Raw genomic sequence first — 13050 nt, 5'->3', positions numbered from 1 at the left:
TGCAAAATAGGTTGGATTTTATTTAATGTTAAAATGTAGATTTTCATTCTTATGCCTAAAAATACAATTTGTAATATGCAAATAACATAGGATGGATTTTATTGGATGTTTAAAATGTTGATTCATTTTTATGCTTTAAAATATTTGTAATATGCAAATAACATGCAAAATAGGTTGGATTTTATTGGATGTTAAAATGTTGATTCTCGTTTTTATGCTTTAAAATATTTGTAATATGCAAATAACATGCAAAATAGCATGTTACTGTAATGCGATTTTAAAATTGAAATTGAATTTTTTATGCTTTCTATATAATTTGTAATATGTAAAATAGAATGGATTTTATTTATTGTTAAAATGTAGATTCTCATTTTTATGCTTTAAAATACAATTAGTAATATGCAAATAACATGCAAAATAGGATGGATTTTATCGGATGTTAAAATGAAGATGTGTGGGAACGAGCCGATTATAAAACCGATAACTATAACTATATTAGCATGCATTTATTCATGTTTTGTAGTCTGCCGCTGTAATGCGCGACTCGCGTGCTCCTGAGAGCAGGGTGGATTCTGATTGGCTGTCAACGATTTTATTTTGCTGTGTCGCTATCATGATTATATTCCTTTATATTTAGAACGATTTTTCGAGCTATATCGTTATCGTCCTTAACAATGTGCCTAAATCACATTTTATTAACCGGTTCTCTATCAGTCCAGAGCATTTAGCCAATCATAAATGGCCTGGAACTGTTTCTAATATCACATGCTTGATGCACAATGGCTGATCCAGAATAAAAACAATGGTTTCATGCATCGCGAAAGAACTGAAACTGGCATGTGGACTTCAGAGCGGAACCTGTGGAACCTGAACCGGTTTAGTGAAGAATGGAGGAAGTAAATGTTTCCAGTAAATGCGTGTCTGGCATTCGGCTCTGACCTCGAAATGCTGTGGATGTGCTTTCTCTTGTACACATCTGCCGTCACTTGGAGTTTCTCAAGAGCTCAAGGTAAGGATTTTATTTTCTTGATAACTGAACATTAGAGTTTGTTCCTGTTGTTTATTATCCTGTGTTTATACACTACCATACAAAAGTCGGTAAGATTTTTAATGTATTTAATATCGTCTGCTCACCAAGGCTGCATTTATTTGATTAAAAATACAACAAAGTCTAATATTGTTAAATATGATGACAATTTAAAATAGCTGTTTTCTATGTGAATACAGTAAAGTGTCATTTATTTCTGAGCTGAATTTATCATCATTACTCCAGTCTTCAGTGTCACATGATCCTTTAGAAATCACTCTAATATGATGATATGACGCTCAAGAAACATTCATGAATATTATCAATGTTGAAAACAGGTGCGTTCCATTTTTTTTTTTTAGGATTTTTTGATGAAGAGGAAGTTCAAAAGAACAGCATTTATTTGAAATAGAATGAAATAACACTATAAATGTCTTTACGGTAACATTTTGATAAATTTAATTAATCCTTGATGAATTGAACGTTGTTACCTAGTCAACCGTTATCTGAGATTTGTTTTCATGATTGCCGAGCGAGTGTAAATAGAGTAATGACAAATAAAAATCGCTTGTTATTACCACTAACAAGGCTCGAAATAGCCCCACACTAACATGGTAGCATAATAAGGGTCCCTACATTCAAACCGAAGCATTGAGAACGTTGTCATTGTCCATACAGTTTAATAAGAAGATATTTTATACACACAGTCAACTTCGCGAATACAGGAAGAAGCCATCTTTGGAAAAATAGTCTCTACCAGTCGATCTACGAGCGCCGATCCAAGTGCGATGACCTGTGCAGAATTCCATATGGTCCGTTTCCAGAAGAAACACAAACACGAACCATTTTCTTCTCTTCAATATGTACACGTAGCCTACTGTTCGCGCTCACCTTATCACCTTATTCACATCTCACCAGGTACCAGCGCACATGGATTGGTGTTCGTAGATCGACTGGTAGAGACTATTTTTTCAAAGATGGCTTCTTTCTGTATTCGCGAAGTTGACTGTATGTATAAAATATCTTCTTATTAAACTGTATGGACACTGACAAAGTTCTCAATGCTTCGGTTTGAATGTAGGGACCCTTATTATTAATAACAAGCGATTTTTATTTGTCATTACTCTATGCCCTAGCGTTATAGGCTAAACTGTTTTTAGAGAGAAAACTATTTACATTCGGCAATAATGAAAACAAATCTCAGATAACGGTTGACTAGGTAACAATGTGTAATTAGAGCAAAGGTTCATTTTGCGCCGTAGTTCTCCTTTAATAACCCCCCCGGAAGTATACCGGAAGTAAACAAGAAGTAGCGTTAGAGTAGAGGTAAACATGGCGAGACCATTATAGACGCAGCACAGCACGATACTTTTGGAGCGAGGAGGAAACCAATTTCTTTGTGTGGAAACCATGAATTTAATGTATTTTATGTTGACGGCAGAAAGTACCGAGATAGTGAGATACAAGACGCTATTGCGTACGTCCAGACGCTAACCGTGCGTCGCCGTTATATTGCTTATTGATCACAAATTCCATACAGGAGTAACTCTCTCTGCTCACGTATCAAAACTGGTTATTCCAAAGGTTTCAGAAACCCGAATAGTGACCTTAACCCGACCATAACCCGAATGTTGACGGCTTATAGCCACTGTCACACCCCCACAACCCCTAAAGATCGCGGCAGAGCTTCTCAGTCGACATTGTGGTGGCGTTCATGTGCGTACAACACGTAAATACGATCTACACGCTAGCAACTGGAGAGGTTTTTCTCCCACAGACAGCAAGCATGTGATGCGTCAGCTGACCTACTGCCACATAGAGCTGATGGACGCTGGGTTTGAGCTGGAGTTTGATGGACAGGAGCTCTGGGACGTGGATCCCACAACCTTCACCGGGAGACAGCGGTTACCGGAGTTCGCGTCGGACTGGAGACTCAACCGTAGTTTACCGTCTCAAGCGCACATGTCCATCGGCACCTGCTTCTACAACATCCCTCGCTGTGTCGCCGGAGAGAACAACCCTCCTCAGTCCATCGGTAAGCGGATATCAGCAGAACATCACTCGGTTCCTATAGCGCTTTTCACAATACACATCATTTCAAAGCAGCTTTACAGAAAATGCACGAGCCCACATTATAATTTACACTGTAAAAAATATTTTCAAGATTTGTTATCACAACATATTTTATTTTGTCAAATCAACTTTATAATAATTTATTTAGTTGAGAACTTATTATTTTGAGTTTCTGATGGTTAAATTAATCTCCTTCATTGTATTAACTCTCTTTTTCCAGTTCAATCAACTTAAACTTTTAAGGCAACCCAGGTTACTTACTTTTTTAAGTTAAACCAACAAAAAATTTTTACAGTGTAGTAATCACAACATTTTTTTCTTTTTGTCAAATCAGCTTAAATAATTTATTTAGTTCAGATAACATATAATTTTGAGTTTCTGATGGTTAAATTAATCTACTTCATTGTATTAACTCACTTTTTCCAGTTCAATCAACTTAAAATTTTAAGGCAACCAGGTTACTTACTTTTTTAAGTTAAACCATCTATATTTTTCACAGTGCAGTGATCTGTTATCAGAGGGATAGTTCACTTTGAAATAATTTTTTAAGTTTAGTTTTAAAGTATGTTTTATCTTACCTCAAGGGCATCCAATATGCAGGTGTCTTTGTTTCCGCATTATTTTCAATTTTGACATTTTTAGGTCAAACCGTTCTTGTCTGTCAGTCATATAATGGAGGTCTTTGGTCACCACCTCAAAGAGCATGCACAGAGAAGTCCAAATTAAACATGATTTAATGACTCGTAAGTGTAAGTACACATTGATGGCCTAAGACACGAAACGAGCGGTTTGTGTGAGAAAACCAACAGTATTTATATCGTTTTTACCTCTTTGTAATCACAGCCACGTCAAAGTGATCTGAGAGCGCGGGCGCTTCGTGGCTGATACAAATGATATAAACACTGTAAATACCGCTCGTTTCGTGTCTTAGTCCATCAATGTGTACTTACATTTACGAGTCATTAAATCATGCTTAATTTGTATGCTATCTGTTCTCACAGTTGCTCCGGACACACTGCTGTACAGCGAGAGTGACGTGAAGCTCGGGGTTGAGAACACCCTCATCTGTTCGGTGTCGAACTTCCACCCGCCGCCCGTGAACATCTCGTGGAGGAGGAACGGAGAGCCGGTGAGCGAGCGGGACGTCAGCGAGACGCAGTATTACTCCGACCGGGACTTCGGCTTCCGTGTGTTCTCCTACCTGAGCTTCAGTCCGGAGCGCGGAGACGTTTACAGCTGCAGCGTCCGACACCGGGGACTGCAGGACCAAATCTCACGGTTCTTCGGTGAGCTGATCATACTTCTTCTGCTTGAATGAAGGATTCGATGACTCACTCATAAAGACTTCACTTGTTTCATTACTGGATGAATGAGCATTTTTGAATGATTTAATGACTCACTCAAAAAGACTTCACTTGTTTCATTACTGGGTGAATCAGCGTTTCTGAATGATTCTCTTGAATGAATGATTCAATGACTCACTCATAAAGACTTCACTTGTTTCATTACTGGGTGAATCAGCGTTTCTGAATGATTCTCTTGAATGAATGATTCAATGACTCACTCAAAAAGACTTCACTTGTTTCATTACTGGGTGAATCAGCGTTTTTGAATAACTCTCTTGAATGAATGATTCATTGACTCACTCATAAGGACTTCACTTGTTTCATTACTGAGTGAATCAACATTTCTGAATGATTCTCTTGAATGAATGATTCAATGACTCACTCATAAGGACTTCACTTGTTTCATTACTGGGTGAATCAACGTTTCTGAATGATTCTCTTGAATTATTGATTCAATGACTCACTCATAAGGACTTCACTTGTTTCATTACTGGGTGAATCAACGTTTCTGAATGATTCTCTTGAATGAATGATTCAATGACTCACTCATAAGGACTTCACTTGTTTCATTACTGGGTGAATCAACGTTTCTGAATGATTTTCTTGAATGAATGATTCAATGACTCACTCATAAAGACTTCACTTGTTTCATTACTGGGTGAATCAGCATTTCTGAATGATTCTCATAAATGAATGATTGAATGACTCACTCATAAAGACTTCATTTGTTTTATTACTGGGTGAATCAGCGTTTCTGAATGATTCTCTTGAATGAATGATTCAATGACTCACTCATAAAGACTTCACTTGTTTCATTATTGGATGAATGAGCGTTTTTGAATGATTCAATGTGTCACTCATAAAGACTTCGCTTGTTTCATTACTGGGTGAATCAGCGTTTCTGAATGATTCTCTTGAATGAATGATTCAATGACTCACTCATAAAGACTTCACTTGTTTCAGTACTGGATGAATCAGCGTTTTTGAATTATTTATATATATATATATATATATATGCAGAATAATGCACAGTTTCACACTAGCAAAAGAATACTAGAATGGATGATGTTGTTGAATAGACATTTTGATTATGCATTGTTTTTATTTCTACCATTAATGTTTTGAGAATATTAAATATGAATATGCTGATGTGTGTGTCACAGAGGTGGAGGAGCCGGAAGACTCTCCGGAGGTCGAGACCGCAGTGCTTGTAGTCGGGATTCTTGTGGGATTTCTGGGATTTGTGGCGGGAATCGTTCTAATCGTAATGAGCAAGATGGAGCTCTCGGCTGTATGATCATTCACAACATCTGACACACACACACACACCTCAAACTGACTGAAAATCAGCTTAACATCAATACAGGTCATACTCAAAAAATTAGAATATCATGCAAAAGTTCATTTATTTCAATAATTTAACTTAAAAGCTGAAACTAATATATTATATAGACTCATTACATGCAAAGTGAGATATTTCAAGCCTTTATTTGTTATAATTTTGATGATTATGGTTTACAGATATGAAAACACCAAAGTCAAAATTAGAATATTGTGAAAAGGTTTTCATATCTGTAAACTATTATAACAAATAAAGGCTTGAAATATCTCACTTTGCATGTAATGAGTCTATGTAATATATTAGTTTCACATTTTAAGTTGAATTACAGAAATAAATTAACTTTTGCACCATATTCTAATTTTTCGAGTTTCACCTGTAAATGTCACTATTTATTGAATATTTGAGTCTTTTATCATTTTTCTATATTGTTTGTGTTTGTTTGGATAGCTCAGCTCGTACTGTGTAAGGACTGATTATTGAGAATGACCTATAAATTGATCAGTTAAAACATTTTCTTAAAACATTTAGATGAGAGAGAAAAAATCTGAAATATTACTTCAAAGATGGCCAGCTTTTCATTATCATGACAACATCTATTTTAACCGAAATAAATGTAATAAAATCTCAAATTCCCCCCTTATTTTTGCTTAATATTGATCTTCATCTTCATAAATGCTTAATTGAGGGAACGTCTTACTAGTCATTTCCATAACACCTTTCATATCATCAAACATAATCCTCAGACTGACAATGATTTGTTTATTCTCATTTTTAACATGAATAAATGTAACTATTTATTGAATATTTGAGTGTTTTATCATATTTATATATTATACCTGTTTGCTTTTCAGGTCGTACTGTAATAACTGTATATGTACGGAGGACTACCTTGCAAAAGGATGATTTATTTTATTAAGCAAGACGTTACGTCAGGACAACACCTAAATAAATGTAATATAATCTCAAATCTCCCATACGAAAAATGACATTTTGCTTAAATGTAATTTTCATCTTTATGAATGCATAATAGCCCAGTACTTTAGTGATTTCCATAACTCTGCCCATGTGCTGAAGTGTGTGTTCTGCTGATGTTCATGCTTCAGTTGAGTCTGGCGTTGTGGAGTGAGCAGATCGAGGTCATTAACTGATGTATAGTTGGGCTCTGACAGCCGCAGATAAGCCGGCCTATGGGAGAGGAACGCTTAACTGCGCTAATTAAAGAGCGCTGATAATCCGCCACGTTCACTGTGATTCCTGCTTCTGTAGAGTGCAAAACTGCAGTTTAACAGGAGATCCAGAGGGAAAGAGACTCTAGCTCGTGGATATTTGTATTACACATACACTACAAATACTGGCTTAACTGTGGCGCTGCGATATGTGTCGACGGTATCAGATTATGGAAGGCCATTCGGGCCAAAATGTGTAAAATTAACTTTTAAAGGAGTAGTTCACTTTAAAAAAAACTTTTTCTGATAATTTACTCACCCCCATGTCATCCAAGATGTCCACGTCTGTCTTTCTTCAGTCGAAAAGAAAAGACATTTTTGATGAAAACGTTCCAGGATTTTCTCCATATAATGGACTTCAATGGGGTCCAAATGGTTCAAGGTCCAAAACACAGTTTCAGAGCAGCTTCAAAGGGCTTTAAACGACACCAGACGATGAATAAAGGTCTTATCTAGGACCCTTTGAGTCATGACTCGAAAAAAGATTCGTTCATTTTGATGAACGAGTTCGAACAGGAGAGTCACGAACGCGCATCACAGAACAGAGCAAGGCGAGCATTTGAGCTTATAAAATGTAAACTTTTTTTATTTATTTTTGAAATAACCGATGGTTTCGCTAGATGAGACCCTTATTCGTCGTCTGGTGTCGTTTAAAGCCCTTTGAAGCTGCACTGAAACTCTCATTTGGACCTTGAACCGTTTGGACCCCATTGAAGTCCATTATATGGAGAAAATCCTGGAATGTTTTCATCAAAAACCTTAATTTCTTTTCGAGTGAAGAAAGAAAGACATGGACATCTTGGATGACATGGGGGTGAGTAAATTATCAGCAAAAGTTTTTAAAAGTGAACTTCTCCTTTAAGCAGTGTTAACACTATACCGTATAAAACAAACATAGATCCTTAAAAATGCTTGAATTAAATATGTACTTGTACATGTTTTTTGTTAGAGATGTTGCTATTAATAATTTTAGAATAAGATATCTAGAATATATTAATATGCATAATCATATATAATCATAAGTTGTTCTTAAAAAATGGTTTAAAGGTTGAAATGAATCCATATATTTTGTATATTTTAATGCCTAACAATTCCCTTCATTTAATTTAATTACCAAAATTCATGCATATAATATTCTCTCTATGTTTTAATCGAGTAGTGATCCATAAAAATGAAAAACTAAATAAACCGGATAAAATAATATAAAATAAAAAAGCCCTTGAATCACACGAGTGCAGACACACATGGACCACTAGGTGGCGCTGTGTTCCTTCAGACTGTTTTACATGCTTGTTTGTTGCTTGATTTTACTTCACAGTTGCTTTTGTCGTTTCCCCTCAAAACGAAATCCTAAAGTGTGTCCTCCTGTTCTCAGACTGCAGATAATGATGCTCTCTGATGTTAGACATCTATACATTATTCAGCGTCCGCGTCTCTCACACACACATCAGTGGCGTATATTGATTTCATGTGTGTTTGAAGATTGTCTGAACAGATTTACTGATGATTCTGGTTTGTCTGGAAGGACTGAGGCTTCACATGTGCTTCACATTACAGTATGTTGTTCAGAATTAAATATTACTATATAATGCATTGTATGCATCATTGTTGCATTATTTGCATTTTTAATGTCTATACTTGTAGTGCATACTAAGTGCATGAATTGGGACGCAGCCTGACTTTAAAATGTTGCTGATTTCATTCTGACAAGTCAAGACTGAACTTGATCTTCATCATTTCAACCTAAAATTTCAACCAATTACATTTTGCATGAAGAAAACAACCTATTTTATGATATTATATTTTTTTATATGATATTTTGCATTGCATTGCAACAGTATTTTGAAAACAATTAAGCACATTTCCATTCCCTTAATGTGTTTTGTCGTTTTTAGTTTCTTTATAATTAACATTTTTCTGAAAGATGATTCTCATCACTGTCATATTGGGGTAAATCACTTAATTGTCATATTTTTTATGATCCCGGACCCGAACACAAGGTTTTATTTACTCTATGCAAATAAATTTGTGGTCCCGCTTAATCCCGATTGTCCACTTGAGACTTTCCATGAACTATACGTAACTTTGCATGTCAACTACCAGTCATTAGAGTATTAGTAGTCTGTAAGTTTAGTTGAATAAGTTTACATAGTTGCAAAGTTATTAGTACAGATGAAAACCCCAAATTCAAGTTAATTTATTTCAGTAATTCAACTTAAAAGATTAAACTAATATATTATATAGACTCATTACATGCATCGTGAGATATTTCAAGCCTTGATGATTATGGATTATGAAAACCCCACTCTAAAAAAATGCTGGGTTGTTTTAACCCAAATTTGGGTCAAATATGGACAAACCCAAATGTTGGGTTAAAAATGTCATTTAAAATTTAACCCAAATTCAACTTTCACTTACATTTAAAAAAGAATTTTAATTACATTTTTAACCCAACATTTGGATTTGTCCATATTTGACCCATTTTTTGGGTTGAAACAACCCAGCATTGTTTAGAGTGTATTGTGAAAAGGTTTTCATATCTGTAAACTATTAGGCTTGAAATATCTCACTTTGCATGTAATGAGTCTATATAATATATTAGTGTCGCCTTTTAAGTTGAATTACTGAACTTTTGCACTCGAGTTTCACCTGTTTATTTAAAGTGGACAATTGAAATGTTTGGCAAATAAAAACTCCAAAACAAATCAAATATAAATCATATTTATTATATTATACAAATTGTACAGATGATGACATTATCATGTTGCTTGTCCATAGAAACGATGAAAAACATTGATCATGTTCACAACAGCGGCTGACAATCATAATCATAGAAGCGACCTGCAAATATAGAGGCAGAAACGGTGAAATCCTTTGAGAAACACACCCGAGTGTGTGAGGGCAGAAATGCAGCATCTTCAACTCTTTTATCTTCTGAAACGCTACAAAACCAAACGACATCATAATCGGTTATATAACCGATGAACTGACACGTATGACACGAGAAACCACAGGGTAAATATTGCTCCGCATCACTCCGCTGATCCGGTCTCATAACTTCTGCCACATCCTTGTTTTCCTCTAATAGCGTGTTTTATTGCGACCTTTGACCTATAGACCGGACTTTATAATCTCCCTGCTATTGTGAGAGAAAGCTGAGCCGTGAACGTTACTTTTACACGCTATCCATCCATCACTGCCAGCTGGATAAACCACATAAAGGGTCGACAAATGAACATTCAAAGACTTTCAGATATGTGTAGCGGCTGTGTGTGTTTGTTTAACAGGGTTTGGGGGTGAAACAAAAGCTGTGTTTGATAGATTTTTGCACTAATTTGTCCTGCATGTACACATATTTACACTATCGTTCAAAAGTTTGAGGTCAGAAACATTTTAAAAAGTCGTGCTACAGTAAAAATTGTGAGATATTATTAGGATTTAAAATAGCAGTTTTCTATGTTAATGTACTGTCGCATGTAATTTATTCCTGTGATTTTCGGCATCATTTCTCCAGTCTTCAGGGTCACATGATCCTTCAGAAATCACTTAAACATTTATGATTATTATTATTATCTTGCGTCGTCCATTTTTCAGGATTCTTTGATGAATAGAACGTTTAAAAGACTCGTTTGTAACATATATCTTTAAAATAAAACACCCTTTATGACCTTAATCTTTTGAACTGTTGTGTACACAGTGTTTTATGAAAGCGGTGCTCCACTCAAGGCCACATGTAACAGACCAATGTTGAGCTTTATTCTATGCAAATTTAAAATAATTCGATTGTCTAAAGTGGACTATCGAATTATTTTCGACAGTACATGTCGTGTAATCATCTGTTGAGGAGCATCGAAGTTAAGTGTTAGCAAATATAACGTCGACTAACACTCGAATGACTGATAGTTGACATGTTATAGTTATACTTTATTTTGATGCTCCTCGACAGATGATTACACGACATGTCAGCTAATTGTACTTATCTATCGGTCTGCTAATACTCTAATGAGAGTTTCTGCCTCAGAATAAAAATAAAAAAGGTAATTACGACTTTTTATGTTACAATTAGACTATTTATCTCAGAATTGCGTGATATAAAGTCAGAATTGCGAAAGAAAAACATCTGAATTGCGTGTTTATTTCTAACATAATATAATTGAACGTTTTTTATATACTTTAACACATTTTACCATGTTTTAATCTTATTTCTGTGGATTTTACCTCCTCAAAACATGTAGATTCCACATTGGCCAGAAAAATAATGCTTGAAAAATATTTGTGTGTGAGATTCAACACTGGGTTGTTTTAACTCCATTTTGGGTCAAATATGGACAAACCCAAACGTTGGATTAAAGATGCAATTTAAAAATGTACGGTAACCCAACGGCTGGGTTTGTCCATATTTGACCCAAAATTGAGTTAAAACAACCCAGCATTTTTTAGTGTATTGACTTTTTGCTAAAATGGCTCAATATAAGGAGAAATGTCTTACACTCTAAACAACGCTGGGTTGTTTTAATCCAAATTTGGGTCAAATATGGACAAACTCAAATGTTGGGTTAAAAATGTCATTTAAAATTTTACCCCAACTTCAACTTTTACTTTCAACTGTACAATTCGGACTTTTTTTTCTCACAATTGTGAGTTTATATGTTGAAATTCTGACATCTTTTCTCAGAATTGTGAGATATAAACTCGAAATTGCGAGTTATCAGTTTATTTCTCGCAATTCTGAGAAATAAGTCTGAATTTCGAGATGTAAACTTGCAATTGTGAGATAAAAAGTCGCAAAAAAATCTTATAAAATGTTTTATTCTGTGGCGCAACAAGCTTCCATAAGTTGACGTGTGCAAAGTTAGTCTGTAGAAAGTCAGAAGTGGACTATGGATGTAAAGTGTGTCCTAAACGGTGGCAGATGCAGTTCTGTTCCCAAATCAGTCGAGGAATAAATCTAGATAATGGAGAGCACAAGCCAAGCTTATCAGAACAGATGCTGACAGTGTGCATACTAGCAGAAGAAGTGTGCATACTGGCACACACTGAAACATAATTACAGTCTGTCAGAGATAAGCAGGATCTGCACACACACACACACACACACACACACACACGTCCACCGGAACGGCATTCACAAACTCTTCCTCCATTTATTTCAAATATATATATATATATATATATATATATATATATATATATATACTTTACCACATTTTAACATGTTTTAATCTCATTTCTGTGGATTTTTACCATCTCAAAACACATTGGCCAGAAAAATAATGCTTGAAAAATATGTGTGTGTGAGATTCAACACACTCTTTAAAAAAGGCTCGCTCTAAACAATGCTGGGTTGTTTCAACTCCATTTTGGGTCAAATATGGACAAACTCAAACGTTGGATTAAAAATGCAATTTAAAAATGTAACCCAACGGCTGGGTTTGTCCATATTTGACCCAAAATTGAGTTAAAACAACCCAGCATTTTTAATGGGTATTGAACTCTAGTGTTCTTGACTTTTTTGCTAAAATGGCTCAATATAAGGAGAAATGTCTTACAATCTAAACAATGCTGGGTTGTTTTAACCCAATTTTTGGTCAAATATGGACAAACCCAGCGTTGGGTTACATTTTTAAATTGCATTTTTAATCCAAATGTTGGGTTAAAAATGTAATTTAAAATTTGAACCCAACTTCAACTTTCACTTTCAACTGTACAATTTCTTAATTACATTTTTAACCCAACATTTGGGTTTGTCCATATTTTACCCAAAATTGGGTTGAAACAAGTGTAAGGGTGTAAATTATTGCGTAATGCATTACCTTTTTATTCCTAACCCAAAATTAAATAAATTGATTTAATGACAGAACCCATTTAAGAACCCATGTTGGTTCAAATATGGACAAACTCAACAATTGCTTTACATTCTTAATTAAATTTTTAACCCAACAGTCGGGTTTGTCTGTATTTGACCCAAACATGGGTTGAAACAACCCAGAGTGTTTTGTTGTAAGAGTGCATGTGTTCGAAATGTCTTTGTCTCTG

General features: G+C 35.2%; 1 protein-coding gene and 1 long non-coding RNA gene across 4 annotated transcripts in view; one reads left to right on the top strand and one right to left on the bottom strand.

Moving 5' to 3' along the window:
• The window catches only part of LOC148977080 (uncharacterized), a 301169-nt gene extending 299237 nt beyond the window's left edge, over positions 1 to 1932 (bottom strand). For both annotated transcript variants that reach the window (XR_016145834.1, XR_016145835.1), the window contains exon 1: positions 1733 to 1932. This is a non-coding gene — a long non-coding RNA (uncharacterized LOC148977080). The remainder of the gene's footprint in view (positions 1 to 1732) is intronic.
• Positions 586 to 7310, top strand: LOC120491129 (RLA class II histocompatibility antigen, DP alpha-1 chain-like). Of its 2 annotated transcripts, XM_089118098.1 has the most exons (5): positions 586 to 1009; positions 2805 to 3062; positions 4102 to 4386; positions 5610 to 5737; positions 6640 to 7310. In XM_089118098.1, the coding sequence occupies exons 1-5, from the start codon at positions 901 to 903 to the stop codon at positions 6649 to 6651; spliced, it is 792 nt and encodes a 263-aa protein (XP_088974224.1). In that variant the 5' UTR covers positions 586 to 900; the 3' UTR covers positions 6652 to 7310. The 2 variants fall into 2 exon arrangements, with proteins under 2 accessions (XP_088974224.1, XP_039544686.2); XM_039688752.2 differs by lacking the exon at positions 6640 to 7310 and having other exon boundaries at positions 588 to 1009; positions 5610 to 6625.
• The last annotated feature ends 5740 nt before the right edge of the window (positions 7311 to 13050 follow it).

Source organism: Pimephales promelas, chromosome 12 (assembly GCF_988280905.1).
Source record: "Pimephales promelas chromosome 12, fPimPro1.hap1.1, whole genome shotgun sequence".
NCBI lineage: Eukaryota > Metazoa > Chordata > Actinopteri > Cypriniformes > Leuciscidae > Pimephales > Pimephales promelas.
Note: the sequence above shows the minus strand (reverse complement) of the source record. Positions and strands in the feature narration are given on the sequence as shown.

Bases quoted from the DNA above. Each gene is read 5' to 3' on its own strand.
- LOC120491129 (XM_089118098.1), top strand. From the start codon at position 901: ATGTTTCCAGTAAATGCGTGTCTGGCATTCGGCTCTGACCTCGAAATG. The intron at 3,063-4,101 runs GTAAGCGGATAT...CTGTTCTCACAG, and splicing joins CAACCCTCCTCAGTCCATCG to TTGCTCCGGACACACTGCTG. The intron at 4,387-5,609 runs GTGAGCTGATCA...TGTGTGTCACAG, and splicing joins CCAAATCTCACGGTTCTTCG to AGGTGGAGGAGCCGGAAGAC.